This window comes from Schistosoma mansoni, chromosome 3, assembly GCF_000237925.1.
Source record: "Schistosoma mansoni strain Puerto Rico chromosome 3, complete genome".
NCBI classification, from domain to species: domain Eukaryota; kingdom Metazoa; phylum Platyhelminthes; class Trematoda; order Strigeidida; family Schistosomatidae; genus Schistosoma; species Schistosoma mansoni.
The window spans coordinates 6627231-6652492 of record NC_031497.1 but is presented as its reverse complement, the minus strand read 5'-3'; the positions used below and the strand labels follow the sequence as shown (position 1 = coordinate 6652492).

At 38.5% G+C, this 25262-nt stretch overlaps 1 protein-coding gene and 1 non-coding gene across 2 annotated transcripts; one reads left to right on the top strand and one right to left on the bottom strand.

Annotated features, from left to right (window-relative positions):
• Nucleotides 1-1714: 1714 nt before the first annotated feature.
• On the bottom strand, nucleotides 1715-8385 carry Smp_103200 (putative atp synthase subunit d). Its single transcript, XM_018799044.1, has 7 exons — nucleotides 8244-8385; nucleotides 8076-8193; nucleotides 7893-8043; nucleotides 7816-7860; nucleotides 5471-5641; nucleotides 3529-3607; nucleotides 1715-2147 (listed from the first exon to the last, which is right to left on the bottom strand). Exons 1-7 carry the CDS (start codon nucleotides 8285-8287, stop codon nucleotides 2003-2005), a joined length of 753 nt encoding a protein of 250 aa, XP_018650871.1. The 5' UTR covers nucleotides 8288-8385; the 3' UTR covers nucleotides 1715-2002.
• Nucleotides 4478-4549, top strand: Smp_tRNA_01502_Pseudo_CGA.1.1. Its single transcript has one exon. It is a non-coding gene (tRNA).
• Nucleotides 8386-25262: the final 16877 nt, after the last annotated feature.

Below are 25262 nucleotides of genomic sequence, written 5' to 3'. Positions count from 1 at the left end.
ATAAACATTTTTTACTCTGATGAATTACTGGAAAGTAAAACGGTTATAAGGTTTTTATCTGCTATCGTATGAATTCACGGAAATCGTTATGACGAACAGTATAAATGACTACAGTAAATCAAACACATTTCACGTTTTTATGGATTTTTAAATTTTCTGACTGCTATAACTTTGTCCATTCGTAATTTCTTGAAAACGAAGATGAGTTTGTAGTTTAAATCATATTGCAGGGTTTATGACATGCGATATACTACCAAAAAAAGAGGAACCTAAAGTCAGTAGGAAGTGTTTTATATTATTTTCGGATGTCATTACTGTAACTCTGAAAGCAAGTACAACTTTGTACACCGAGCATGGAATAATGCATTGTATGAGACTTAGCGATAATATCAAGCTGACTAAACGGAGGTTTATAGCATGCCTGCACGACACATTTTAAGATTGATTTTCGAGATGTAAAAGATCTAATTCTATTTAGCTAATCAAACAGAAAATACTCTCATATACAGTCCACTTTCTCATAAAGCAATAGAATTTTATTTAGATTTAACGATTTAGAAATCGTGACCGATAAACTACAAAAAAAGTATTTTGAAAATACAACATAAGGGTAGTTTACGGATAAACGAATGATCCTGCTTTGCTAATGTGAAAATAAGATGCACGGAAATTTATCGGCAATGAGCATCACTCAGAGTTTTAAACTTAAATTAAATTCATAAGTGCAATTGGAGAAGCATAAAAATTTTCACTACCTAACAGGTTTTCTCATCCTAAATCCAGATTGCTAAGAAACACTTGCAGATGACCCCGCTAGGTATCTTATTGGTAAGTAGAGATAGGCTGAGTCCAACCATATCATACAGTGAAACAGTAGTCACTAACAGATTTGGATTATCATCAGACTTATCGAAATTGGGAATGTACATTGTTGTAATCCAGCTCAGTAGCGGATCTAAAGAGCTTTGATCCGATCCAAGGTGTGGTGCGCAGTACTGAAGCCTCAATTTAGGGTGTAACAACTGTCCAGTTAAGGTCTACAGGAAGACAACTAATTGACATTTATACAATCTCACTTAATCAAATCAGTGCTGTAAACATGCGCTGCCAGATATAATTATTCTCGCAACCATAAACTTTAGAGTTAAAGGTAATATTGGATCCAAAGACTAATAACATCAATTACTGGTCGATAACACAACGATAATATTCTCATGATATACCACTGGAATAGATTGGGAAGAACTATAACTACTTCTGAAGGTCCTGTTTGAACTCTGATTATGGTCTTATACTAACATTTTTATCTTGAGCTTGAAGGTGATATTAGTCACTAAACAGCACGGTACGCTGTTAATTTTGTCGTGAAACCAGAATTACCGATTGTTAGTAAGCTTTAAAAAGAATTTAATCGATACCAGTGGATTTCCAGTTTCTCCCCAAATGATGAATATTAGGGACTTCGTACAGGTAGATCAACAATATATAGTTATTTTTCAATTAACGTTTCCGTTAGAAAGGATCTCGCCATGACTTGTCGATTAGCCTGACATAAAGTTAGTTACGGTTTTTTCCAGCTTTGCTATTAGTTAAAAGCCTGACGACAATGTCCTATTCAATGCACTAGTATATAACAGAAATACGTATACGTAACTCCTGGCAGGAAAGTACTTGAAATTATAGTAGAATACCCCAATTATGAAGAAAAAAATAAAACATTAATTAGGTGTTTATTTGATTACATCCCTGTTCACTCAAAAATTACTATTGCTTGAAAGAAACCAAATTATATTCATCATGAATTATCAAAATTTTAAACAATAAAGTAATATGTTAATGTAACTAATTCAAGAGAAAACATATGTAGATGCATACGATGAGAAGTTAGCTACTTCTCAAAGTATACATATTATTATGCAATAATTAATCGGAATCGACAGATTGAATATATATATATATAACCCATCAGCTTCAATAATGTAACGAAAATATTTCACATAAATTAAAAGAGAATTTGTCCTTCATTTTCATCTTGGTTTAGAATATTTGGAGCATGATCAGCTGAGGCTAGTTCAAATCCTTTAGATTTCAATTCTAATTCTTTAAGGGAACGATTACGTTTTTTCTTCTCTTGAACTTTTTTCAATCTAGTGTGCAACACACGTGGAAATTAAAAAAAACACATTAACTTCGTTGAATAAAAGGTAAACGAATCAGCTAAAGTGATAAGTTCTAAACATACAAATAAAGTGCACTGGAAACTAAAAAAACGATGTTAATTCACAAAGACACTGCACTGCGACAAATATTACCTTAGCGTTTTACATTTTCGACAACTAACATAATTTTTCTCTACTCTTCTCTATTTACGTGCAATTTTCAGTTACATATTTATTTGTATAACTAGCAACCACAATATATTCAGTAGTCATTGTGAAAAGATTCTTAGGGACCATTTTATTGTTAATTAATAATTGCTGGAAATAACAAATTGGTTCCTTTAGTGCTCAAAACGTTTTCCAATCACTTGTCTACTAGCAATAATAAAAATATGGTTAAATAGTCCAATAGCCTAACTTCAGTCAATGCACAACTTTAACGGATTATGCGTGGCCGGATTTAAACGTTTTTTTTTATATCACATACAATCACCTTATGTAATTTTGATCTTACGTTTACAACACAATACTATTTTTTGTCAATATATGGCTTTCCTCCTGATACAGAGTAAAAAGTCTGTCGTATGCTAGGTTGCACTAAGTTAGGCTTGTACAGATTATCTTAATTACAATCGATCGAATTTTCTTATCTATGTCTAGCTGACACTTGAGAATTACACTGTCCATTTGTGCATCATAAAGAGAAAAACAAAGTATAATTTATTCGACTTCGAGCTATGCTGTGGTGTGACGGCCATCGATTGTATGCCGTGACTCAAACCGAAGCGGGTCAATAGGAGTTTGAATTTGCTAACTGTTAAAAGTTAAGTGACCTTACCACTGCTCAAACACATGGATCAATACGTGATAATCCCGTCTAACTAAATTGAATAAATGATCATTCATGACGGAATGTACGATGCTCGAAATCGATTATAACGGTTAATATGAATTAATCTTTCTTCAAAACTTATCCTTAAATCTGACATTATCTCATTTATTTCTCCATAGACTTCGATAGTTTAGGTTGGCATCTTCTTGCTTACCTATATCCTCTTTCTGTTCCTTTACGTAGTGCGCATTTTTGTGAGTTTATACCGTCTCTCTCTCTCTCTCTCAAAGTAGGATATGTGACAGTGAAATTCATCAATTTGCATGAGAAATATATCAAACAAGTTAAACACAACTATTGAATGTTAGAAGATATATCGGGATGATTATTTCGGGCTAACAAACTTATTTACTCTGCTTACATGTTACTCAATTACTTAAAACATTAAACAAGCATCGGCAAACACATAAATGCAACACAAAGTTTAAAATATGTGATTAAAATATGAATTATAATGATATGTCTGATGAAACTAACCTGTAGAATTCTTCTCTTTCGCGTTCATCCAGTTCCTGTGTGATATAGTTTAGTGTACGTTCAATTTTCGGTATGATAACTAAAATAGATGTCGAAATACTCAATATAAGGAAAGGTACCGAATTAATTCCATAACTACATACATTTGAGTGAAAAAGACATGCAACAAAATATATAGTGATTGTAATTTGATAGAGCAGTGATTAATATTAAAAAGAATTGTCAAAAGTATGAGCAATCATCTAGTCTATCTGTTAAAGCTCAGATGTTTAATGAATAAAAATTTCAAGTGCATAAGATCTAAACGAAAACACACGGCCTATTGAGTCTAAACAAGATGTTAGTTCCATGTTAACAAAGATAAACTGATTGTTCATAACAAAACATCTCGTAGAACTTAATATATTTAGAGCTAAAAACCGAAGGAAGAAATATGGGGACTACTTACAACATGTATTTCGAACTTCTCAATGTCAGTGTCTGTTGTCTACAGAAGCTGAAATTTAAATTCCGAGGTGCAACTTGTTGGAAAGAACTTCAAGAATATCTGGAACTTCATAATTCGACCGTGCATGATCCCATATATCTTCGTAGGGGTGATATGGAAGACAAAAATCAGGGGTAATAGTTGGATGTTGGTTTCATAGACTGGTGGGTAACACCAAAATACCCTAATTCCATAGACCGAGCAGTGGTTTGAACAACTTTTATGCATTTTTCATAGTTGAAAGCGTGAGTTAATTGAAGCTAGACCACCGTGGAAAACCTGGAAACACTGGACGGCCGTTTCGTCCTATTATGGGACTCCTCAGCAGTGCGCATCCACGAACCCGCTCTCGCGAGTTTCGAACCACGTCTGTTGTGAGGTAGGAACTCACTGAAGACATTGGTGAATGGTTGCCCAACTTCGTGGATCAGTTGAAGTTTGACATTAACACCGTTGGATGCCAGCTCAGTGGTCTATCGGTTAAGGGCTTCGGCTCGAGACTGGTAGGTCCTGGGTTCGAAACCCGCGAGAGCGGGTTCGTGGATGCGCACTGCTGAGGAGTCCCATAATAGGACGAAACGGCCGTCCAGTGTTTCCAGGTTTTCCATGGTGGTCTAGCTTCAATTGACTCACGCTTTCAACTATGAAAAATACTAAATCTCCACAAAACCCCTTCTGGTAACTTTTATGTATACTGATTTTGTGCTAAATAGTTAGTAGGTAACTGCTATTCTGGTAAAAAAAAATGTTTTGCCTTGTTTTTAAACACTCATTTGTGATCTTCGGGTTATTAATTTGATTTCAGTCAGTAATCTACACCCAGTATATATATTGTTTACTACACAATACTTATCGCAGAAATAAAAGTCCCACTGTTAAATACGAGTTACAGTAGAAGAATAATTAGTATATGTTGATGAAGAGTTCTTACAGTGTATGCTGGAATGTAAAAGACGGGGTACACAACAAACAGGTGCGTGTATTATTGCTCTATCCTTAATAAAAATGGTTCTACCTAACTGATTGATCATCAGATTGTAATTGTTTTAAATGTAACACACCAAGTGCACGCAAACCGAACACTTTGCTGACAGTTCAGAAACAATTAATGCGCTAAAAGAGATTACCAATCTTAAGAATTCCCCAACCTCTAGATAAAAAGCGAAAAGAACAGAAACCAAGGAGTAATAGACGCTTCCTGATGTATCTTACATGTACCACCCTCCGTCTTTCCGATCGATACTAATATACTACAATTTTTCATGTTTTTGTAATCAAAATGATGTCGACTCATTTTCTGTGATACACTGATTAATGTATCAGATCCTTGTTTTTAGTTAGACGATAAATAAACCATTCAACTGACATTGCCTCGAAAAGTAATTTTGTGACGCAACATTAATGTGCAACAAATGACTCAAATATAAGAAAAACTGACAAGTAAAATGTATTTACCGAATTCAATGGCATTCACTCGACGATTAGTTGCTTTTATAATATCGTCTAGAGTAATGAAAGACGTTTGAAGAGATGCTAAGTCAACTAATAAATCAACAGCTTTGCTGTAGTTCTTTTTTAGTCGGTCGATTTGTTGACCACCACCAGCTAAACCTGTCAATTCGTATGCTACAGAACAGTGAAAGAAACAAACAAACGACACTAATTAGTAAATAAATACTACATATCAAACGTATTCGATATGAAATATTCTCAAAAAAAGAACACTACGGTTAAACTTAATTTAAGTAAACTGTTCACCCCAAAGGACAAGTACAATATATTACCATATGACTGCTTTAACAAAAGCAGACTAAGACAATAGTGTTGTCACACTATTTGAGGTATAGATAGATTTATATCCTATAGTGTTTGTGATGAAACCTAGGTGGTTATATACCGGTAGTTAAGATTATATTCTGATGCTAGAAGGCACCAATGATTAAACAACAGTAACCTACAAATATCCCTTGTTCTCAATGGCTATTTCATATCCACAAACCAGAATGGAGGGAACTGCTGTGCAGTATACTTGTCCTTTGATTGGTAGACGGATACATCGCCTACGTCACCAATAACATGAGTTAGTAAAGGTCTGAATCAGTATCGAGGTTTCATCAGGCACCAGCCAACCAGGGTTAACGAGAATTTCAAGATAAGTGAAGTGGATCAATACACTCAGCTTCTTCACTCCCTATCATTAGTTTAGGCGATTACGCAAATTAGTCCTGAAGCGGGATTTCTATTCAGGTGAATAGAAACTCATTGTTAATTAAGGTGATTAAAAGACCGCATTTCTCCAGCATTTTCATCAAACAGAACAATTTCGCCTATGTATTCCAGGTCAGCGAACAAATCTAATAAATCAACTCCTGAAAAGTTAGAATACGAGAGAAATATCTCTGAAAGAATATCCATGACGACGTTCAATGAAGTGGGTAACTCTGAAGAATACCATTTGAGGTTGGTACTTTTTATGACAGTTCGTCATGAGCCTTAACTCGACCGGAAATGTTTGAGTAGAGATCCTGTACAACGTTGATATACTTTAGTGTGCCTTTTGGTAGCAAACAATGCCGCAGAACCTCCAAATTAATAGAGTCCAACGATAATTTAAGGTCGAGGAATATATAACTACAGTTGGACATCACGAAGTATGTCTACTTATCGTAACCTAGTGAAGGATGAATACTTGGATGACATGTTGATAGGATATCCAAAGATTAGGCTTATCAGTTAAGCCTTAACTGATTGGAGAACGACTGACCTACAAGCTAACTTTCGCTAAACTCCCACATTTTTTATTATCTATCGATTAACATTCTATTCATTGGTGTTGACAACCGAAAATCTCGTGATACCAAATCACAGAAAACATTTATAACACATCTATGTCCAATTTAGAAACCAAGCTGGTTTTTCCAGGTTCGCTCTGTACGAGTCCTGGTTAAGAGTCTGATGGCTATCGAAGCTAATATTTTTATTTATTTATTTATACACATAAATATTGGTACAAGAAAGCACCAGATACATATGCGCCGCACAAATCTCATTCGATTTGTGTGAGGGCTCTGATACTGCCCAGGTGCCCAAACTGAAGGAAGTGGTTTTCTTAGGAGGCCACACCCCGAGCTTTTGACCTAAAGGTCTGATCCACAAGGCAGTGGAGCATCGTGAGGAGATGCAGTCCCATGGTAGCCGGTGATCAATGATTGATTCATACACTATTTGTTCCCTCAGGATACTGGAGCCCATGTGCATCATTCGTTTGGAATCAGGGTTTTCTAACTCCCCTAGGTGAACTTCCTGTGTCCACCAAGCCGGTTAAAGCGCCGGACATTCGCTTTTCGTCCTCTCACTTTCGTAAACAACAGTAGTGCCACGAGAAGGCAGTGAGTAGGACTTCCCTGGCAGAGGCTGTATTTTAGATATGACAGTAGTCAAACTGATTTCTCCATGGAACGATCAGGAGTTGAGAAAAGTCAGATGGTATTACGTCCAGTACCTAAATTCCTGCTAAGATCTTAGTCAATTTAACTACTACGACCAGACTACAATCCACCATCTTACCATGTCCACAGAAATAAAGATTCAAGCTATTATATCATGAGACACAATGTGCTTACAAGTGTACATATAAGTTAGTACAATCACGTTAATACTAACCAATATGTGCGATATAATCAACTCAGAACTGGAGAACATCAATATAATGTGGTATCAAAACCACAAACTCTGCATTTGCAAGACCCAGTTAATCAGTACAAAAGATACACGCAATTCTTCGCAAAGTTCAAACTTACTATCAGATCCCTCCACAACGACTTTGAAAACGGGCAACTGCACACCTGGAAAGTAAAGTAATTTTTAATGTTCCAACCTGCAACATTTTCTTTATCCGTCTTGACCTTCCTCTGAGCCTTAGTTACATTCTGTAATACTAGGCTGTTAATGTTTGCTGCTGTTGTGAACTTAACACTAGCAAGTGAGAAATTAGCCTCTTTCATAACTTCGCCCATTGACTGTTTCGCCTACACCTATTAGTAAACTATTGATTAGTTACCTGTATTATTTGCTTCAGTATTCCACGGAAACGAACGGTCAAAGCATCTGCCTTTCGTTTTAGAAGTCTATGGCCTTTCTGAGCACCTTTAAGTCTTCCTTTCATGGCTGTTTGTGCCCTATTTGATTATAGGGAGATAAAACAGTGTCGGACAATAAGAGAACTAACATCCGAGATGGAAATATGTTAAAACGATCTCCCTGCCCAGACATGTTGAAACTGAAACTTAAGTGTGACTATTGGGCTGTGGTGATTCCAATATAATCGACCAGTCCTAATGTGGAGAAATACTCAAATACCTCTCTTACGTTGGTCACAGATTAAAGATTTCAATATCGTACCCCCAAACTACATGACTTCATATCTGAAAACGAGTTAGACATAGTATGTAGAACCGATACTGTCGACATCTCTGAAAGTTGCACGAAAATCTTGTACGGCGTGAAATCCATAGTTTTTAAACTTTGACACGAACATCAGTTTCCTGTTCTAAGACCGGTGTAGAGGTGAATAAATCCCAAAAATGAATGGTTCCATGAGTCCTCAACATTAGTCCTGATTTCATTAGTTTTACCGGGCACGCCCTAGCTAAATATTCCAGACGACACATCAGTACCAGATCACGAGTGAGCACTGCGTGTTACTCATCCCTTTCAACAACTGACCAGTTAGATCAAACGATTCTCAAAATATTTACAGCTTTCCAAATAACCCTTCGTGTACCCTCATTTGCAATTGATTGATCACTGGGTGGTGATCAATGTCATGTATGCTAGTTTCTTTTCAGTGCAGATCGAACCCTATCGACCAAATTGCAATGTGGCCACTAGTCTAGGTGAATTGACATTGTGTGCACTGTGTTGAGATACATCCCAGTCCTACAGGAAGTCAGTCGCGACCCGCACAGCTCAGTAGTAAGACCTCTGACTGTGAAGATGGGTGACACGGAACCGAATCCATCAGGGAGAGTCAGTTCCCTCAAGATTACATGTAAACTTTGCAAACGTGTGCCAAGTAGCAAGAAACCTAGGTTCAGGCTTTCCTATTGACTACTTCCAACCACCATCTTAGTTCAATACCCTCGTTTTTGACTTCTGACTTGATCGGTATCCTTCGATCATAAAGGCATTACATGTAAGAGTGTTGTCAAACTCCGAATACCCATGCCATCTATAAGTACACATTATAGCACATGTCTACTGAAAATGATGGAGCTCTTCATGTGTTCATTGGTCTCTGACTGGGCTATCATGGTCAATTACTTTAACTACGCCCAGCCGATTGGTTTGTTAGTTCCTTCAAGTCAATGAATCAGTGAATTTTCACTGAGGAAATCTTCAAAATTAACCAGATGTTTCGTAAGTTCACTGAATCCATAGTCATTATTATTATAGTTCCCAGCGGTTTATAATTTCTAGAATGCGAAACAAAGCCGTGGCAACTGACTATCTCAGACAAAGTTCAAATCAAGTGACTAGAAGCACACGCTGAGATATACAAGTTAAGGAATGTTGTTAGCAAGCCGTAAAAGACATGCAAGTGAAATTTTCAGCTTTCCAAGTAAATAAATCTAAGATAAATAAATATGTAGGTTATCACATCCAGCAATTTATACTCATGTTTGCCTACATAGAGACATTTATTTATTGCAATAATCCAAATTTTACAGACTAAAACAGCCTAAACACTTTGTCAGACTGATTTAAAGAAGGGCTTAATAATTTTGATCAAGAGCAGTTTCATCTGACCAGGAGGGGACTATACAATCCTTTAAGCTACTGAGCTGCGGGGTGCAAGGGCTGTCATGTTTTGAGGCAGTTTCTGAATTCATCTTAAGTATTTCATGTATGCCAAAAAGATGATGTTGACGAATTTTATTTTCCCAATGTTTGTGCGAGCTAACAAATGTGGCTTGATGGTAGAGAAAAAAAGCGAGAAAATGAGCAGATTAGTGAGTGCATATCAACTACGGGAACAGGTCCAGAGATTATATCACTTGTTTCTTGTCTGCATTTCCGTCAAATGAAGACAGTCTGCATACTTCCAAATTTTCAATACTATTTTGAATAAGTCTGATGATTTTCCAATTGCCTGAATTTTGTAACTTTGTCAACGTTGGTACAGGCTTTTGGAGATTATCTTTTCTTGCCAAAAAGCCCCACGATTTTTCTCTTGGTACCACTGTGCAAAAGCCAATAGGAAATTCTAATACTCATTTCTTCATTTGTTCTGTGATATAATTATCTTAAAACTGATGAGAGGCCTTAAGATTATTTCGTCACACATGTTCCGTTTTTTAATGAGTATTGTGAGAACCCTAGGGTGCATTCAATTTCAGAAGAATTTAAATGCTTTTTCTTTGTAGGCGGATTGCAACCATCGTCAGACTTAGACATGCGTACCAGAATTTTGTGCAGAATAGAGTCAGAAACCAGTCTTATGTTGCAAATTATTATAAATGAATGTTGTCGTATTATTAATGTTAAGAACGATACTTAATTGGACGAATGTCCGAATTCTGATCATATGCCCTCCATTAACCCTATTTCATTTGACGTAATAAAAATTTCTCATTCAGACCGTATCATTGATGTCTCAAAGCATGATTCGCGAGAATTTTCTCGTCCAGACCGAATGTTTTATATCCTGTGCTCCAATCCATGTCGCCTAAGAAGACCTCCCATTGGTTGCTGAAACTGCTTGGCATGACGATTCACACGTTTCCGCCCCCTCAATAGTCACAAATGCGCAAAATGTAAAGTGGCTGGCAATAAGCGGGGTTTCACAGACGCAAAAAACCTTCATCATCTTATCTATAGTGAGAAAGAATCAGTTTTGTACATGTTTTACTAAAGTCTAACCCTCAATGCTGCCAAAACATGCATCCGTTTATGTTAATAATCGTATTATCAAACTGCAGTTGGATATAATATTCGATGTTAATTTGATTTTTCACAAAACTTGGAACGAACTTAGTTGCTCGAGCATTCGTCCTACTAACCAATGCACAAATAATCCACCGGATATCCCAATCAAAATTTCGGGAATTATCAAATGCATTATCAAATTTAATAATCTAATGATCGAGTCTAATTTATTCTTAATTGTAATCAAGTATCTCGTTCAACTCTCCAGTTAAATTTGTATCTTCATGTGATTGACCAAATAAAGCAGATGTTTTCCAATATTTTTCAAAATGATCTTGCAGCGGTAAATAAATCCCCAAAATCAGTAGCTTTGTAAGTGTTCAACATTGGATGCTGACTACGTTGTTCTAATGGACTCACCTAGCTGAAGGCGCTCAGTCATGCATCCGCACCAGATTACGAGTGGGAACACCGTGCTCAACTTCTCCTACGATCATTAGCCAGTTTAGATCAGTCACTTATAGATATATTGATGATCTATCAAATATATCTTCCAACTTCCTCGCTTCTGACTTTTGATTTCACTGAGTGGGCACGATTCAGTCATAGGTGCGGCTGATTAAAGTGTTGTCAAATTAAAATACCTGTGACATATTCATTGGTGAGCCAAATGTGATCTGGTACACCCACCTATAGACTGTGATACTGGTTCCTTTCGGAACTTCATAAATCATTACTTTATTTTTATACATATTGTGATATTTTTTCGTGTTTTTGAATACTTTTCCCTCGTTCATCCTGGTAATTTAAATTACTCATGAAGTAACACAATTTTAAGCTACATAAGGTCAAGACTCTGCACCACTCGTTTCAGATGATGCCGCTTGGGCCGAACAATATTGAAGCTTGGTTCTGCTACGCAAAGGCTGACTTCTACGAGCGCAGCATGACTGATCCACACTCACAATTCATCGCAGTAGTCAAGGCACTACCGCGCGAATTAAACAGGCACGTCACACCTAGTATGTTTACTAGTGGTGTTTCGGAACCTTACGAAACTGTAAGACGTCGATTCTGAAACACAGAGAACTAAGTGATAGACAAAGGTTGGATGAACTGCTTAATAATATCGACCTTCAACATGATTCAGCGATGGACATGTTGCTACGAATGGGAGAGGTAATTGGCCAAAGAACTTTCGATGACGGTCTATTCATACAACTTTTCTTATCTAAACCACCCCAACAGGTGCAAGCTTTTCTGATCTCGTTTCAGAACAACGCCGTAGAAGAGCAGGCTGCATCTGCCCACTGCATCCTAGAAATAACGAAATCTCCTAATGTCAATGTTTCTTCAGTCAAAGAAAAGCCTCAAACGAACCTGAATGACATTACGGAATTATGTAAACATTCAGAAATGTCGAATGGGCGCCGACTTTCTAGATTTTCTCGGACATATTGCTGATGCGCAAGGCATCCGACCTCTTAGAAGCAAAGTAGCGGCCATTCTGGATTACTCAAAACCGATCACCATCAAGCAATTGCGCACGATTCAATCATAGGTGTTACTGGATAAAGTGTTGTCAAATCACAATGCCTGTGGTATCTTCAATCTTAATTACTGTACGGAAGTAAAAGCTAGGTTACGTTTGGAATCACATGCGAAACTTGTTTTCCAACCAGAACGCTTAGTGCCATACGTGGCACAGTTTATTAGACAAAAAACTAAACTTATTGGAAGCTTTAAGTGTTCTCGAACTAGTGAATTATTTCTCATGTGCAGCACTAATTATAGTGGTAAAAATGTTATGATTCAATATGGACATGTGCTTATTTTTCAACTGAACTAGATGACTACCTAGAAACACACCAGTATCCGCTTCTCACTCCAAATGATTTCTCACAACTGAATGGATGCATATTTTTGCAAAGATTAATGTAGTACTTGTACTAACTGATAATTCCTTTGTACCTGTTTACGTGCTCATCACGAGCTTCAAATATAAAACATTCATTTGTGCTCATTTAGTTCTACCTGCCTTAAATAGCACCACTTCGAGAACTCCTGGTTAGCACACTATTTCAAATACTTCCAATTATCATCTTGACCTCACTGATGCATATCCAGAGATAAAAATTGATTACCATGATTTCACATCCCTACCGCAACACTCGTCCGTCGTCTGAAGTTGAGTCAGCCTCGCTCACATTTCATCAAATTATGGATGCAATACCTACTGACGTCCTGAGTGTCTTGAAGTGACAGCAAGATCCCGAAAAGATGACAATTCCCTTAACGCCTTCAGTTAGACTTAAGGTGTGCGACAAACCTTCAGTTTTTAGAATTCCGTGTCGAAAATTCCAAAATTCTAAACTAAAACGGCAAAAATACCCGTGATGCAAGTTATCAACAAAGAAGTTCGAAAGTGAACACAACAAGTATATTCAAAGCAGAGTGAACTTAACGATATTCAATGTAGCAGTTGATAAATATTCCTGTTTCTTCCCGTAACACTTTGTTATCCCATATTGTGGCTGTATGGTGCCAGACCGTTGACAATAAAGTCTTTCTTGAATAATCCCAGAGTTGCGAATGTCCTTGCTTCTTGTTACTTTTCAACCGCCCTATGCAAAAGCGTGTTGCCTGATATCATTCTTTTGACAGAAAACTATCTAATTTGAAGTGAACTCGGGGTTTCTTTATTAAATTTTGTAGATGTCAACTGTTCAGTGTTGTTATTTATATTGATTCTCATACCTTCTGCTCAGTCTTCATGGTGTTATTCGTTTTCTGTTGTTAATAGTTCTTACTGAAATTCGATTTTCTCCGTTCATATAATTACTGTATTCCATTTCTCATAGTCATCGTTAACCATTCCATTGACATTTTATTCAGAATTGGTATCTCGAGTGATAATGAGTGCATTTCAAGGTATACACCATTTCTTAGTGGTGGGACTGATGAATACAAAAGTAATTGCCTGTTAATGAGCCTAGTAAACTATGACAGTTAGAAGTAGTGGAACTGATAACTAATAATCCCCAGAATAGTCCAATTCAAGGCAGAAAGGACTCGAAGACCGCTACTGAGCTTATTATATTTGGAATTCGAAGTAACTGCTGAATAATGTACAAAGGAATCAACACTTAGTACAAATACCACATAAATATGCGTTCTGAACGAACAACTGTCGTTTAGGAGTGTGTATATGGTTGTCCAACCTCCCATTTAAAATGTCAATGTAGAGTAATATGGTCTTATAGGCCAGAGGAATCTTTCGAAAAGACAAGACTCTTGCCTGATCACTTGTTATTATGCCTACTATGTTTGATAACTACTTGTAGATTGATAGTAATATAACTGCACTGTCTTACCGAAATAAACTAGACAAGAACACTTACAATAATAAATCAAATAATTCGTACGAGTAAAAGAAACAAAACTGGATATTTTGGTGTCCATTACTATATCAAGCCCACATAGGTTATTCTGGCTTCCAGACAGACCAATTTATTTTTTGTGGGTCACATTTTCACCATGTCAATTATTCGCTCGGCATGTTTACCCTCTCCGCTTTGTTTGGCTCTCCCGTTTTTGATTCTTAATATCTGTCTCGTTTCTGGCTTCATATTATCATGGTCTCAAAAACAGGGTTGGCCTAGATGTAATATACAGAGTTAAATAGATAGTTTATGTACATGAAATACTCATACGTTCAACAACTCGGAGTCAGATCAACGGGCTGCTAAACTGTTAAGCCCTACTTCAAAATTTACGTAATCTGCAAATGAAATGGGCGTAAAACGTTTCAAACTCTGAGTATTCGATGAAGGAACTCGACATACGTAACTTAGATGACTCAACCTCTCGAGTCTCACTCAAGTAGCAAAGCCAGTACAGAATGGACACGAACACAAACAGTGTCGTGTTATCAGCATATTGTTCACGTATCAACTCGTTTCATTCATCTATTTCGCGGATCATTCCATAATGAGCACAATTAATACCATATTCTTACTATTACATTATTGTCATATCATCACCTATAGTGGAATTATTGTTGCTTTTCACATCGACATCAGACTATGACATTACCAACTCATAGAATTATAACATTATGAACATTATATTCACACCACGACATTCACAACCTACTGAACTACTTTTTATCGTATAATGATGCAAAATTTTCTTGCTCGAGGTGGTTTCTTTCCATGTTTTTCCTGTAATTTTGCATCATATTATCACCTACCCATCTATGTTGCTGTGCACTCTTATAGTATAGATTTTTCATATCGATATCATATTCCATTATATGTCTGTGGATGCTATTAATCCTACTTAGCCCTTTTATTAAGACTGATAGTTCTTAGAATTTCTAGGATAATCTACCACGGTAATGAATTTGTGATACTAATTATTCATTATCACTGATTTTCGTGGCATGCACACGAATCACCAGCATAAGTAGTAGGGTGAGCCCCCTTCAACTTGATAACGGCATGGTCACAATTAACCCAACGCTGGCAACGGTTCGCAACGCTATCATCGACATAAGTTTCCCGGGAGAAGCAACTTATGTCCTCAGTGAAAGCTTACAATGCGTCAAAAATTGAATATGTTGAAATTGAATATGTTCAAAGGCAATAAGAGGAGACAGGCTTCAGATCCAGACCAAGCTTATCGATAAATTCGTCTCCAATCCGAAAAGCTTATTCAGTTAAACAGCTTCTCTTCGACAAGGCAAAACTGGAGTTTCCCAACTGCTTGGTCCCAATGGCCCGACCAATAACGATGGTGATGCCGCCAACCTTTTGGCTGAACAATACTCCCAGACATTCCAGCTGACCCACATCAACTATACTGACGAAAGCTTCACCTGCACCTCTACAGGACTTTCCGAAGTGGATCTGAGTGCTGACCTGGTGCTCCGTAAACTGCAGCACCTAAGAAAAGACACTTCTCCTGATCCGGATATGGTTCATTCCGCTGTTTTGAGGGAAGCAGCTTCAATCCTGGCGACACCACTTAGCGTGATGTTTGCACACTCGCTAAGCAGAGGCAAACTACCGGAAATTTGGAAGCTGGCCCACATCACACCAATTTTCAAATGAGGTCGACGCAGTGTACCCTCAAGCTACCGACGAGTGGACCTTCTCTCCATACCTTCCAAAATTATGGAATCCCTAATATACGACGGTATATTAGAATACTTATCATCCTCAAAGTTCTTCTCACCTCAACAACATGGTTTCAGAAAAGGTCATTCTTGTATGACCAACCTGCTGACTGCGGTGGATAGATGGACAACCATTCTTGATAGCAAGGGGAAGGTTGACGTCATCTACCTGGACTTCTCAAAAGTTTTTGATAGGGTCAACCATATATGTCTTATCAAGAAGCTTAGACGATTGGGTATACAACTCCCTTTGATTGATTGGCTCTCTTCATATTTAGAAAACCGACACTTTAAGGTCAGGGTTAACTTCACCCTCTCTCAGGCTATGGAATGTCCTGGCGGGGTCCCCCAGGGCTCAATACTAGGACCTCTTCTCTTCTTGATTTACATTAACGATCTTCCACAACAAGTTTCATCTGACTTATTGCTTTTTGCTGATGATGTGAAACTTTGGAGAGAGATACGTAATCATAATGATATACTAGTTCTTCAGGAGGATCTGACCCGACTTCAAAGTTGGGCAGACGACAACGGACTTACCTTCAACACTTCAAAGTGCAAAGTAGTCCATCTGAGACATGTTGCAGACCATAGTTATAACTTAGGTAACTCCCCTCTAGAAGTTTCCCAAGTTGAAAAAGATTTAGGAGTGTTGGTACCCTATGACCTGAAATCGTATGCGAACTGTGACAAAAACGCCTTTCAAGCAAACCTTGCACTGGTAACATTGAAGCGCATTTTTGGCCAGTTTGATGGCAGAATCTTCCACATAATCCTCAACAGTTTTATTCGTCCCCATTTAGAGTACGGAAACATAGTATTTCCCCCCTCCCTCCAAAAGGATAAGGACACTCTGGAACGTATACAACGTCGAGCCACGAAATCAGTTCGGGGACTCAAATTCAAACCTTATGAAGAGCGCCTCCAATCACTTAACCTTTACCTGTTAGAGTACAGGCGTCTTAGAGGTGATCTTCTTATGACTTACAGTATCCTTAATACTTCTGGTCATCCCCTTAAACATCTTCTTAAGCTTAGTCATAACATTAACCTGAGAGGTAACACCCAGAAATTGGAGACCCTATATAGCAGAACAGACTGCAGAAACAACTCCTACTCCGTTAGAGTTGTCAAGTGCTGGAATTCGCTGCCGACTGAGCTAGTCCGAGCGACCTCCCAGGAGTCCTTTAAGAGGAAACTTGACTTATTCTTAAGGACTAAGGATAACATATTATTATGATTTACCAAATTCTTTTTTTTCCTCTATTATCGTTCATATACCTAGGTTTTCGCCTGGAGGTATAGGTGATCCACTGCTACTAGACACGGAAGCCCGTTAAGCGAAAGCTTCTTCTATTCCGTCCTCAACCATTTGAATACTTATAACTTGGAATCCACGTTCGAAGGAAGTGACTACTGCTGCTCGTTCAAATATATTTGCGAAAGGTTGGAATATCCACATAAACTGAAAGGTATTTCGATACATTTCAGGTCTTCAAATCCCTTAACTCATCTATAAACCAGGTAACATGAACCCAAACTTCATCTTAAAAACAAAATAGAAGGACCTTTAGGTACTTGTATAACAAGCCATAAGACAAATATTTTTTCACTACTTCATAAAAATGGCACTCAATACACTATATTTATTGCTTTGCTCGGCAAATATTCTTCAAACCGAATATTCTAGCCCTAGTTTGAGCCAAGTATTTTTAAGCTCTATGAATCACGTTCGTGGAGAGTTATAACTCAGTTAAAGAGTGTCTTTCTTTCCAAATACATTTGAGGGTACATCCGTTTGGTTGGAGACACTAGCTGACAGCCTTTGTAAAGTACCTATCGGGTTAGAAACGTAATTTCCGAATATTAAGTAATGAAAAGCTTTATTGCCAGGCCAATATGAAAGACAGTAGTAAGGGACATTATTAAGACTACCTAGTTTAATAGATAACAAAGGATACTGCTATTCAACAGCATTTGTTATAATAGTGAAGTGTCCGACATGTATTATACAACAATTTAATGAAACCTCTCGCATTTGTAATTTTTGAAAGATACCGACCTGGATGAGTGTGGTTATACTGTTGCTTGGATGCCATGAGCTTGTTATAAGAGACTTTTCCATCGGTCAATATGGAAAAGGAGCTTACTGTCAAGCCTGACTTGACTATTTCCATCAAAATGGAACGGATAATAGTCGTCAGCGGTTGCCTTCAACAAACGTATGGTTTACTTGGTAATGTGTGCTGAATGACTGTGACGATGCAACGGATGTTCTAGTTTTACAACTAGCTACCAGTAGCACCTTCTATTTTCGATCGTTCCCAGTCAGATAGAAATCAGAAGTCAGACGAGAAGAGGCAGGAAAGATATATTTGATTCGTTACCAATATATCGAGGACCTTTTCTATAAGCTGGCTAATGAAACGTAGGAGCTGTGTCCCACGCCGTGTTGAAACGTGATCTGGTACGGATGCATGACCGAAAGCCTTCAGTTAAACAAGTCCACTTAAACAACATGGTCAGCATCCAATGTCGAACACTTAATGAGCTATTGATTTTGGGGAATTATTTACAGCTACAGATCACTCCCCCCCCTAGTGAGGTAGTGATGCCCCGAAGACGTGACCAGCCAGAAGTTTAAACCCAACGAGTTTGTCGTTGGTAAACACTCTTCTGATAGCTTGCTTCGTTTAGCAGCGTCTGGTCGTCTTTCCTTAAACTATGGGACCAAAATGTACAACATAGCAATAAAGAAATATAGTACAATGAAAAATTCCGGTTCCTTGCGAAACTTCGTCATTTTTTTCCAGCCGTCCTGGAAAGGAGGAAAAATAGAACGTGTGAGTGCATATCAAAAATACACTCGTACTTGCGTAGGGACACAAGATGAGCGGGAAAAAAAAATGAATAAACTAATACACTTACAAAAAGCGTAAAAGCGATCGGAAAAAAAGGTTTTCTTTTGGTTTTTTTCAATATATAAATATATATATATATACGCTCAAAAAAATGTTTTGTTTTTTTTTATATAAATAAAAAAAAATGAGCATATTGAAAAAAATTTTATAATAAACTATGAAAGGGTAATTCAAGATAAAGCTTATGTCCTACGTGCAATATTCGTTAAGATGTTCTGGAAATCTTACTCGTCTTCCAGAACGCGTTGTTTTAGGTTTTTCTATCGACGTTGACGAAGTATCAAGTTGTGTGTCGGTTGTCGTGTAGGGTACTACGAGTGTAGTAGCTGTGTCGTTTGCTTGTACCGAAGGAAAATCGACGTAGATAGGGTTTCCTTCTAAGTACGCTGCTTTGAGTCGGTCGATACTGATGCTATCGTTCGTGCCGTTCCTACCTACTACATAGTACTTAGGTTCGCGTTGAAGAACTTTGAAGGGTCCTTCGTATGCTGATTCGAGGGGTCGTCGATGCGAGTCTCGACGAACGAAGACGTGTGTACTATGTCGTAATTCGGGTTGAACGAAAACATCAGTTGATTGAGGTCGAGTGTGAGCAGGTTTAACTGAACGCATAGCGTTTGTAAGCCTACTCGTGTAAGAGTTTAGATCCATGTTCAATGAAGAAGCTGAAGGATCCACGAATTCTCCTGGGAGTCGGAGTGTCGTTCCGTAAACGAGTTGAGATGCCGTGTATCCAATGTCAGCTTTCACTGCATTGCGGATACCTAGCAAGACGAGTGGAAGAGCGTCTGTCCACTGTGAAACGTTTGAAGCTGATAATGAGGCTTTTAGTTGTCGATGAAAACGTTCTACCAACCCGTTTGCTTGTGGGTGGTAGGCGGTCATTCGGAAGCGCGTGATTCCTAAAAGTGAGGTTAGACAACGGAAAAGTCCAGATTCGAACTGGCGTCCGCGGTTTGTAGTGATTGTGGAAGGGCAGCCGAAACTTGCTACCCATCGTTCGACGAAAGCGCGGGCCACGGTTTCAGCAGTAATGTCCTTAATCGGTACTGCTTCTGGCCATCGAGTAAAACGGTCCACGCATGTTAGGAGATATGAGTATCCGTTCGAGTCGGGTAAGGGTCCTACCAAATCTAGATGGACGTGGTCGAAACGAGCGTCAGGGGTTTTGAAAGAGCCTAAGGGACATTTGTTGTGTCTTACGACCTTAGCTTTCTGACAGCTAACACAGGAGCGTGCCCACCCCCTCACGTCTTTATTCATGCCAGGCCAGCAAAAGCGTTCGGCTATAAGTTTGACTGTTGCACGAGCACCTGGATGAGAAAGATTGTGCAACGTATTGAAGACGTTGCGGCGATAATGTTTTGGTACAATTGGACGATCCCTACCTGTAGATGTGTCACAGAGTAAGGTTTCCTTACCTGTTCCCATCTGCCTAACACTTAGTTTAAGAGTTGTCGAGGATAACTCATGCTGAAGATCAATGTCTTCTTTTTGAAGCTGAGCGAGTTTAAGAAGGTCGATTCCTTGGAAACTGTTCAAGGAGCTAATTCGAGACAAGGCGTCTGCGACTACATTGTTTGCTCCAGAAATATGTTGTATGTCTGAAGTAAACTGCGAAATGTAGTCGAGTTGTCGAGACTCTCGCGGTGAGTACTTGTCTGAAGATGAATTTAAAGAGAAGGTAAGAGGTTTGTGATCGGTAAAAAGCGTGAATTCTCTTCCTTCGATGGAATGTTTAAAATGCCGTACAGCACAATACATAGCTAGGAGTTCCCTACCGAACGTGCTGTACCTAGATTCCGCGTCTAACAACCGTCTCGAGAAAAATCCTAGAGGTTGCCACGAGTTGTTAACCCATTGTTGTAAGACTGCTTCGATTGCTGAGTCGGATGCGTCTACTGCGATACTAATGGGCGCTTGAGTGTCCTGATGAGCAAGCAGGGTTGCTTTAGCGATGTGTTCCTTAACTGTGGAGAATGCTTTACGGGCTATGTCGTCTAAACTAATTGATTTCGCATTTCCACGAAGCTGATCGGTTAACGGTTTCATAAGGGACGCGCATTTAGGTATGAACCGTCTATAGAAACTTACGAGTCCGTTAAAAGTTCGTAAGTGCTTGATCGTGGTCGGTTCTGGGTAATCCAGAATGGCCGCCACTTTGCTCCTAAGGGGTCGGATGCCTTGGGCATCAATAGTGTGTCCTAAGAAGTCTAAGGAGTTAGTCCCGATTTGGCATTTCTGAATGTTGACAGTGATGCCATGCCTTTGGAGTCGATCGAAAACAATGTCTAGATGCTTGAGATGCGATTCTCTGTCCGGACTTGTTATTAGACAGTCATCAACATACGCATGTACGAAGTTGAGACCTCGGAAGACATCGTCGATAAACCTTTGGAAGGTTTGAGCCGCATTTCTTAAACCAAAAGGCATTCGTAGAAATTCGTAAAGACCGAAAGGAGTGATGATGGCGGTTTTAGGAATGTCGTCAGGCTCCATCGGTATTTGGTTATAAGCTTTAACCAAGTCGATTTTCGAAAAGACAGTTGTACCTTTCAAGGTAGCTGTCAAATCGTGAATATGAGGCAGCGGGTACCGATCGGGAATGGTTTTAGTATTCAGACGCCGATAATCACCAGTTGGCCGCCAATCATTGCTGTCCTTTTTAGGGACCATGTGCAATGGGGATACCCATGGACTATTCGATGGTCGAATTATCCCTAGGTCCATCATGTGGTCGAATTCGTTTTTAGCTAACCTAAGCTTCTCGGGAGCGAGTCTTCGGGCTTTCGAGAATACAGGTGGTCCTGTAGTCGAGATGTGATGTGTAACATTGCTGGTTACACAAGGTAATTTCGATTGCGATTGTTATATCCCGGGGTATTTGTCGAGTACTGATTGGTACAAGGGGTCTATGGTGTGCTTAATCGTGACTGGGGATAACCTGCAACCAGAACAAGGAGTTACGCAAACGGATAACTTAGTGTTTCCGTCTATTAACCTTCGTGAGCGTGTGTCGATGAGTAGATTGTGTTGTAACAGGTCTATACCAATGATTGGCATAGAGACGTCTGCAACAACGAAAATCCAGTGTATGGGTTTGCGTAAACCCACGTTAAGGTAGACGTACCTTTTACCGTAAGTAGCGATCGGCTTTCCGTTTGCCGCCTGTAAACTTAAAACAGACTCGCGAAGTCTGTCGTCGGGATTTGCTGGAAGAACGCTAACTTCTGCGCCAGTGTCGACGAGGTAGCGAAATTTCGTTGTCACATCTGTGACGTATAACAGACGGCTGTGTTCGCCGGCTACGGTTGCCGTTAACGCGTGCCGGCTGGGAAGTTTCCCGAACTGTTTTTCGTGTCACTCGATTTTGGGGTCGGATAATTTCAGGGCTTCCTGCAATTTCTAGAGGATTTACCGTACTGGTTGTGATACCAGCACCAGTCGGGGTTGTCTGTCTCTCGTGGTCGAGAGACAGATCTCTTACGTGAAACGATCCTACGTGAGGATTTTGACCGACTACGGTCATTACGAACTCTAAGATATCTTGTGAGCGTGTGACATAGTTCGGCCATGTCAGTCGAGGTCGATTGGGGTTTTTCTTTGATAGTAAAAACCTCGGCCTTAGAAAATTTGGTGATTTCCAAGATTCGATCGGCAGATGCAGCTAGTTCATCTATGGCATTGTTTTGAAATGAAACAAGCACTGCCTGCACCTGTTGAGGGAGTTTAGACAAGAAAAGTTGTCTAAATAGGCCATCATCGAAAGTTCGTTGGCCAATGACTTCTCTCATTCTAAGCAACATGTCCGTCGCAGAATCATGTTGTAAGTCGATATTGTTAAGGAGTTGGCCTAACCATTGTCGATCAGTTAGGTCTCCGCGTTTTAAAATCGATAGCTTAAGCGTTTCTTAAGGTTCGGGAACATCACTAGTAAACATACTAGGCGTTACGTACCTGTTAAACTCGCGCGGTAACGCCTTAACTACCGCGAGGAAACGTGTGCGCGAGTCCGTGATTCCGTGCATGCAAAAATCGGCTTCTGCATAGCAGAACCAGGACTCGATATTGTCGGGCCAAAATGGCGTTAACTGAATCGAAATAGGGGGAATAGACTTTAACTTAAAAACCTTGGGTGAGTGTTCCGTCATAGTAATATAGATAACGAAAAATGTCTAATTAAAATATATCCGGAAAAAAAATTCGCGAAAAAAAGTATATCACAATATATAAAATTCAAATAAAGAATAACAATAATAATATTCCAAAATGGAACAGACTCACAGTATATTGACTTGGTGTACCAGATCACGTCGGTCTCACCAATGATGATGCAACGGATGTTCTAGTTTTACAACTAGCTACCAGTAGCACCTTCTATTTTCGATCGTTCCCAGTCAGATAGAAATCAGAAGTCAGACGAGAAGAGGCAGGAAAGATATATTTGATTCGTTACCAATATATCGAGGACCTTTTCTATAAGCTGGCTAATGAAACGTAGGAGCTGTGTCCCACGCCGTGTTGAAACGTGATCTGGTACGGATGCATGACCGAAAGCCTTCAGTTAAACAAGTCCACTTAAACAACATGGTCAGCATCCAATGTCGAACACTTAATGAGCTATTGATTTTGGGGAATTATTTACAGCTACAACTGGCAGAAAAGAGAGGTCATAGAAACAAGTACCCAGACAAACGAGTATCAAGACGGATTTTATTTGTGTCTCGCCTATAAATGGTAGCAGTTAGGACGTGGTGTCACAGCCAGTTAAAGTGCCCACCGGTAGTTGAAACCCCTTAACCAATATACAAATAGCCTGCTCACATATGTTGCTATCACAGACATAAGTTTAAAGTTATATCTCCGAAGGAAAAAAACAATGTTTTCCATATCTAACCAATGTTCATTTATTTGTATGAAGCAATTGTCGTTTTTCATTGTTCGACAACAGTCTAAACCTCACTTTCATTGTACGTCCGTAGCTTCTGTTTAATCGATGAACCGTGTTATCATGTCTATATACTTGTCAAATTCTAAAGGTCACATAACCAGTCAATTGGTAACGAATAGTTTATCATATATATTCATTTACAAGTATAATTACATGCGACATCATTCACTGTCCTCAAACATCACCTGATCACTGAAATATGCATTATTATATCACTATAAATCAGAACGACGAGTCTAGTGCCAATCTCTCAAAGCCACACTCATGCTCGTTACACCCAAGTCAGTTTTGTTCGTCCATCATGTACAGTAATATGAATATTAATATTTTCTTTATGCCTTCGTACGTTTGCTCAATAAATGAGGCCAAGCGCATCTCCCTCTGACAACGTTAACTCCATTACGCTTCACGATCAAAAAGGAATAAGACTCCGAGCATCTCGTCTCTGCATTCAATATTCTGTTCCCTTGATCATTCAACTAGTACAGTTTTAAAACAACTTGATGCATGAGGTTATAACAACAAGTGCAACGTATACTGACTTCGTGTCTTGTAAACAGCATCCCCTATTACTTTAGTTTTTCCTAACTTTTTTTACCTCTCTTTTCCTTCTATATAAATTGTAACCCTAGACATCAAAAGTTTGTAGTTAAGACATAAAATCTAGTATTCCATCTTGAAAAATTAACTTCTCAGAGTTATTTTATCTTCACTACTTATATAGGACACAAACAAATCGATATTGAACGATTATTGTCTCCAATTACTTGAGACTTTCATAGCATCATTCTAAACTGTTACTAAACAAACTCTTATTCTAACATCAAATCCTACTGAATTAGTTACTTATTTTCTTATTTATTTCTTTTTTTTGATCTATTTTCCAATACATATTTTAGCACTTATGAAATTACTTACATAATTCACGTTTCTTTCCTTCATTTTTTGTCCTTAAAGCCAACCCAATATTCTTCTAAATTCTACAGAACCTGTTCAAATATAGAGGATATTATGCAAACATTATGGAAATTTGTGTATAACTGCATTTCTGAAGAAACTTGAAATGGTTCCTTCACAATACATGTACTAACATGCTGTTTGTGAATAATAATAATAATAATAATCCTTATATTCTGTCAGTACTACAGATCAAATTATGTTATTTTCTATCCTACTTATTTTCATGACTAAGTCCACCTTCATAGTAATAAACAATAAACGATTTGTTACTTTATTTCCTTCGTATTTTGAATCGCCTAAACGAACGTG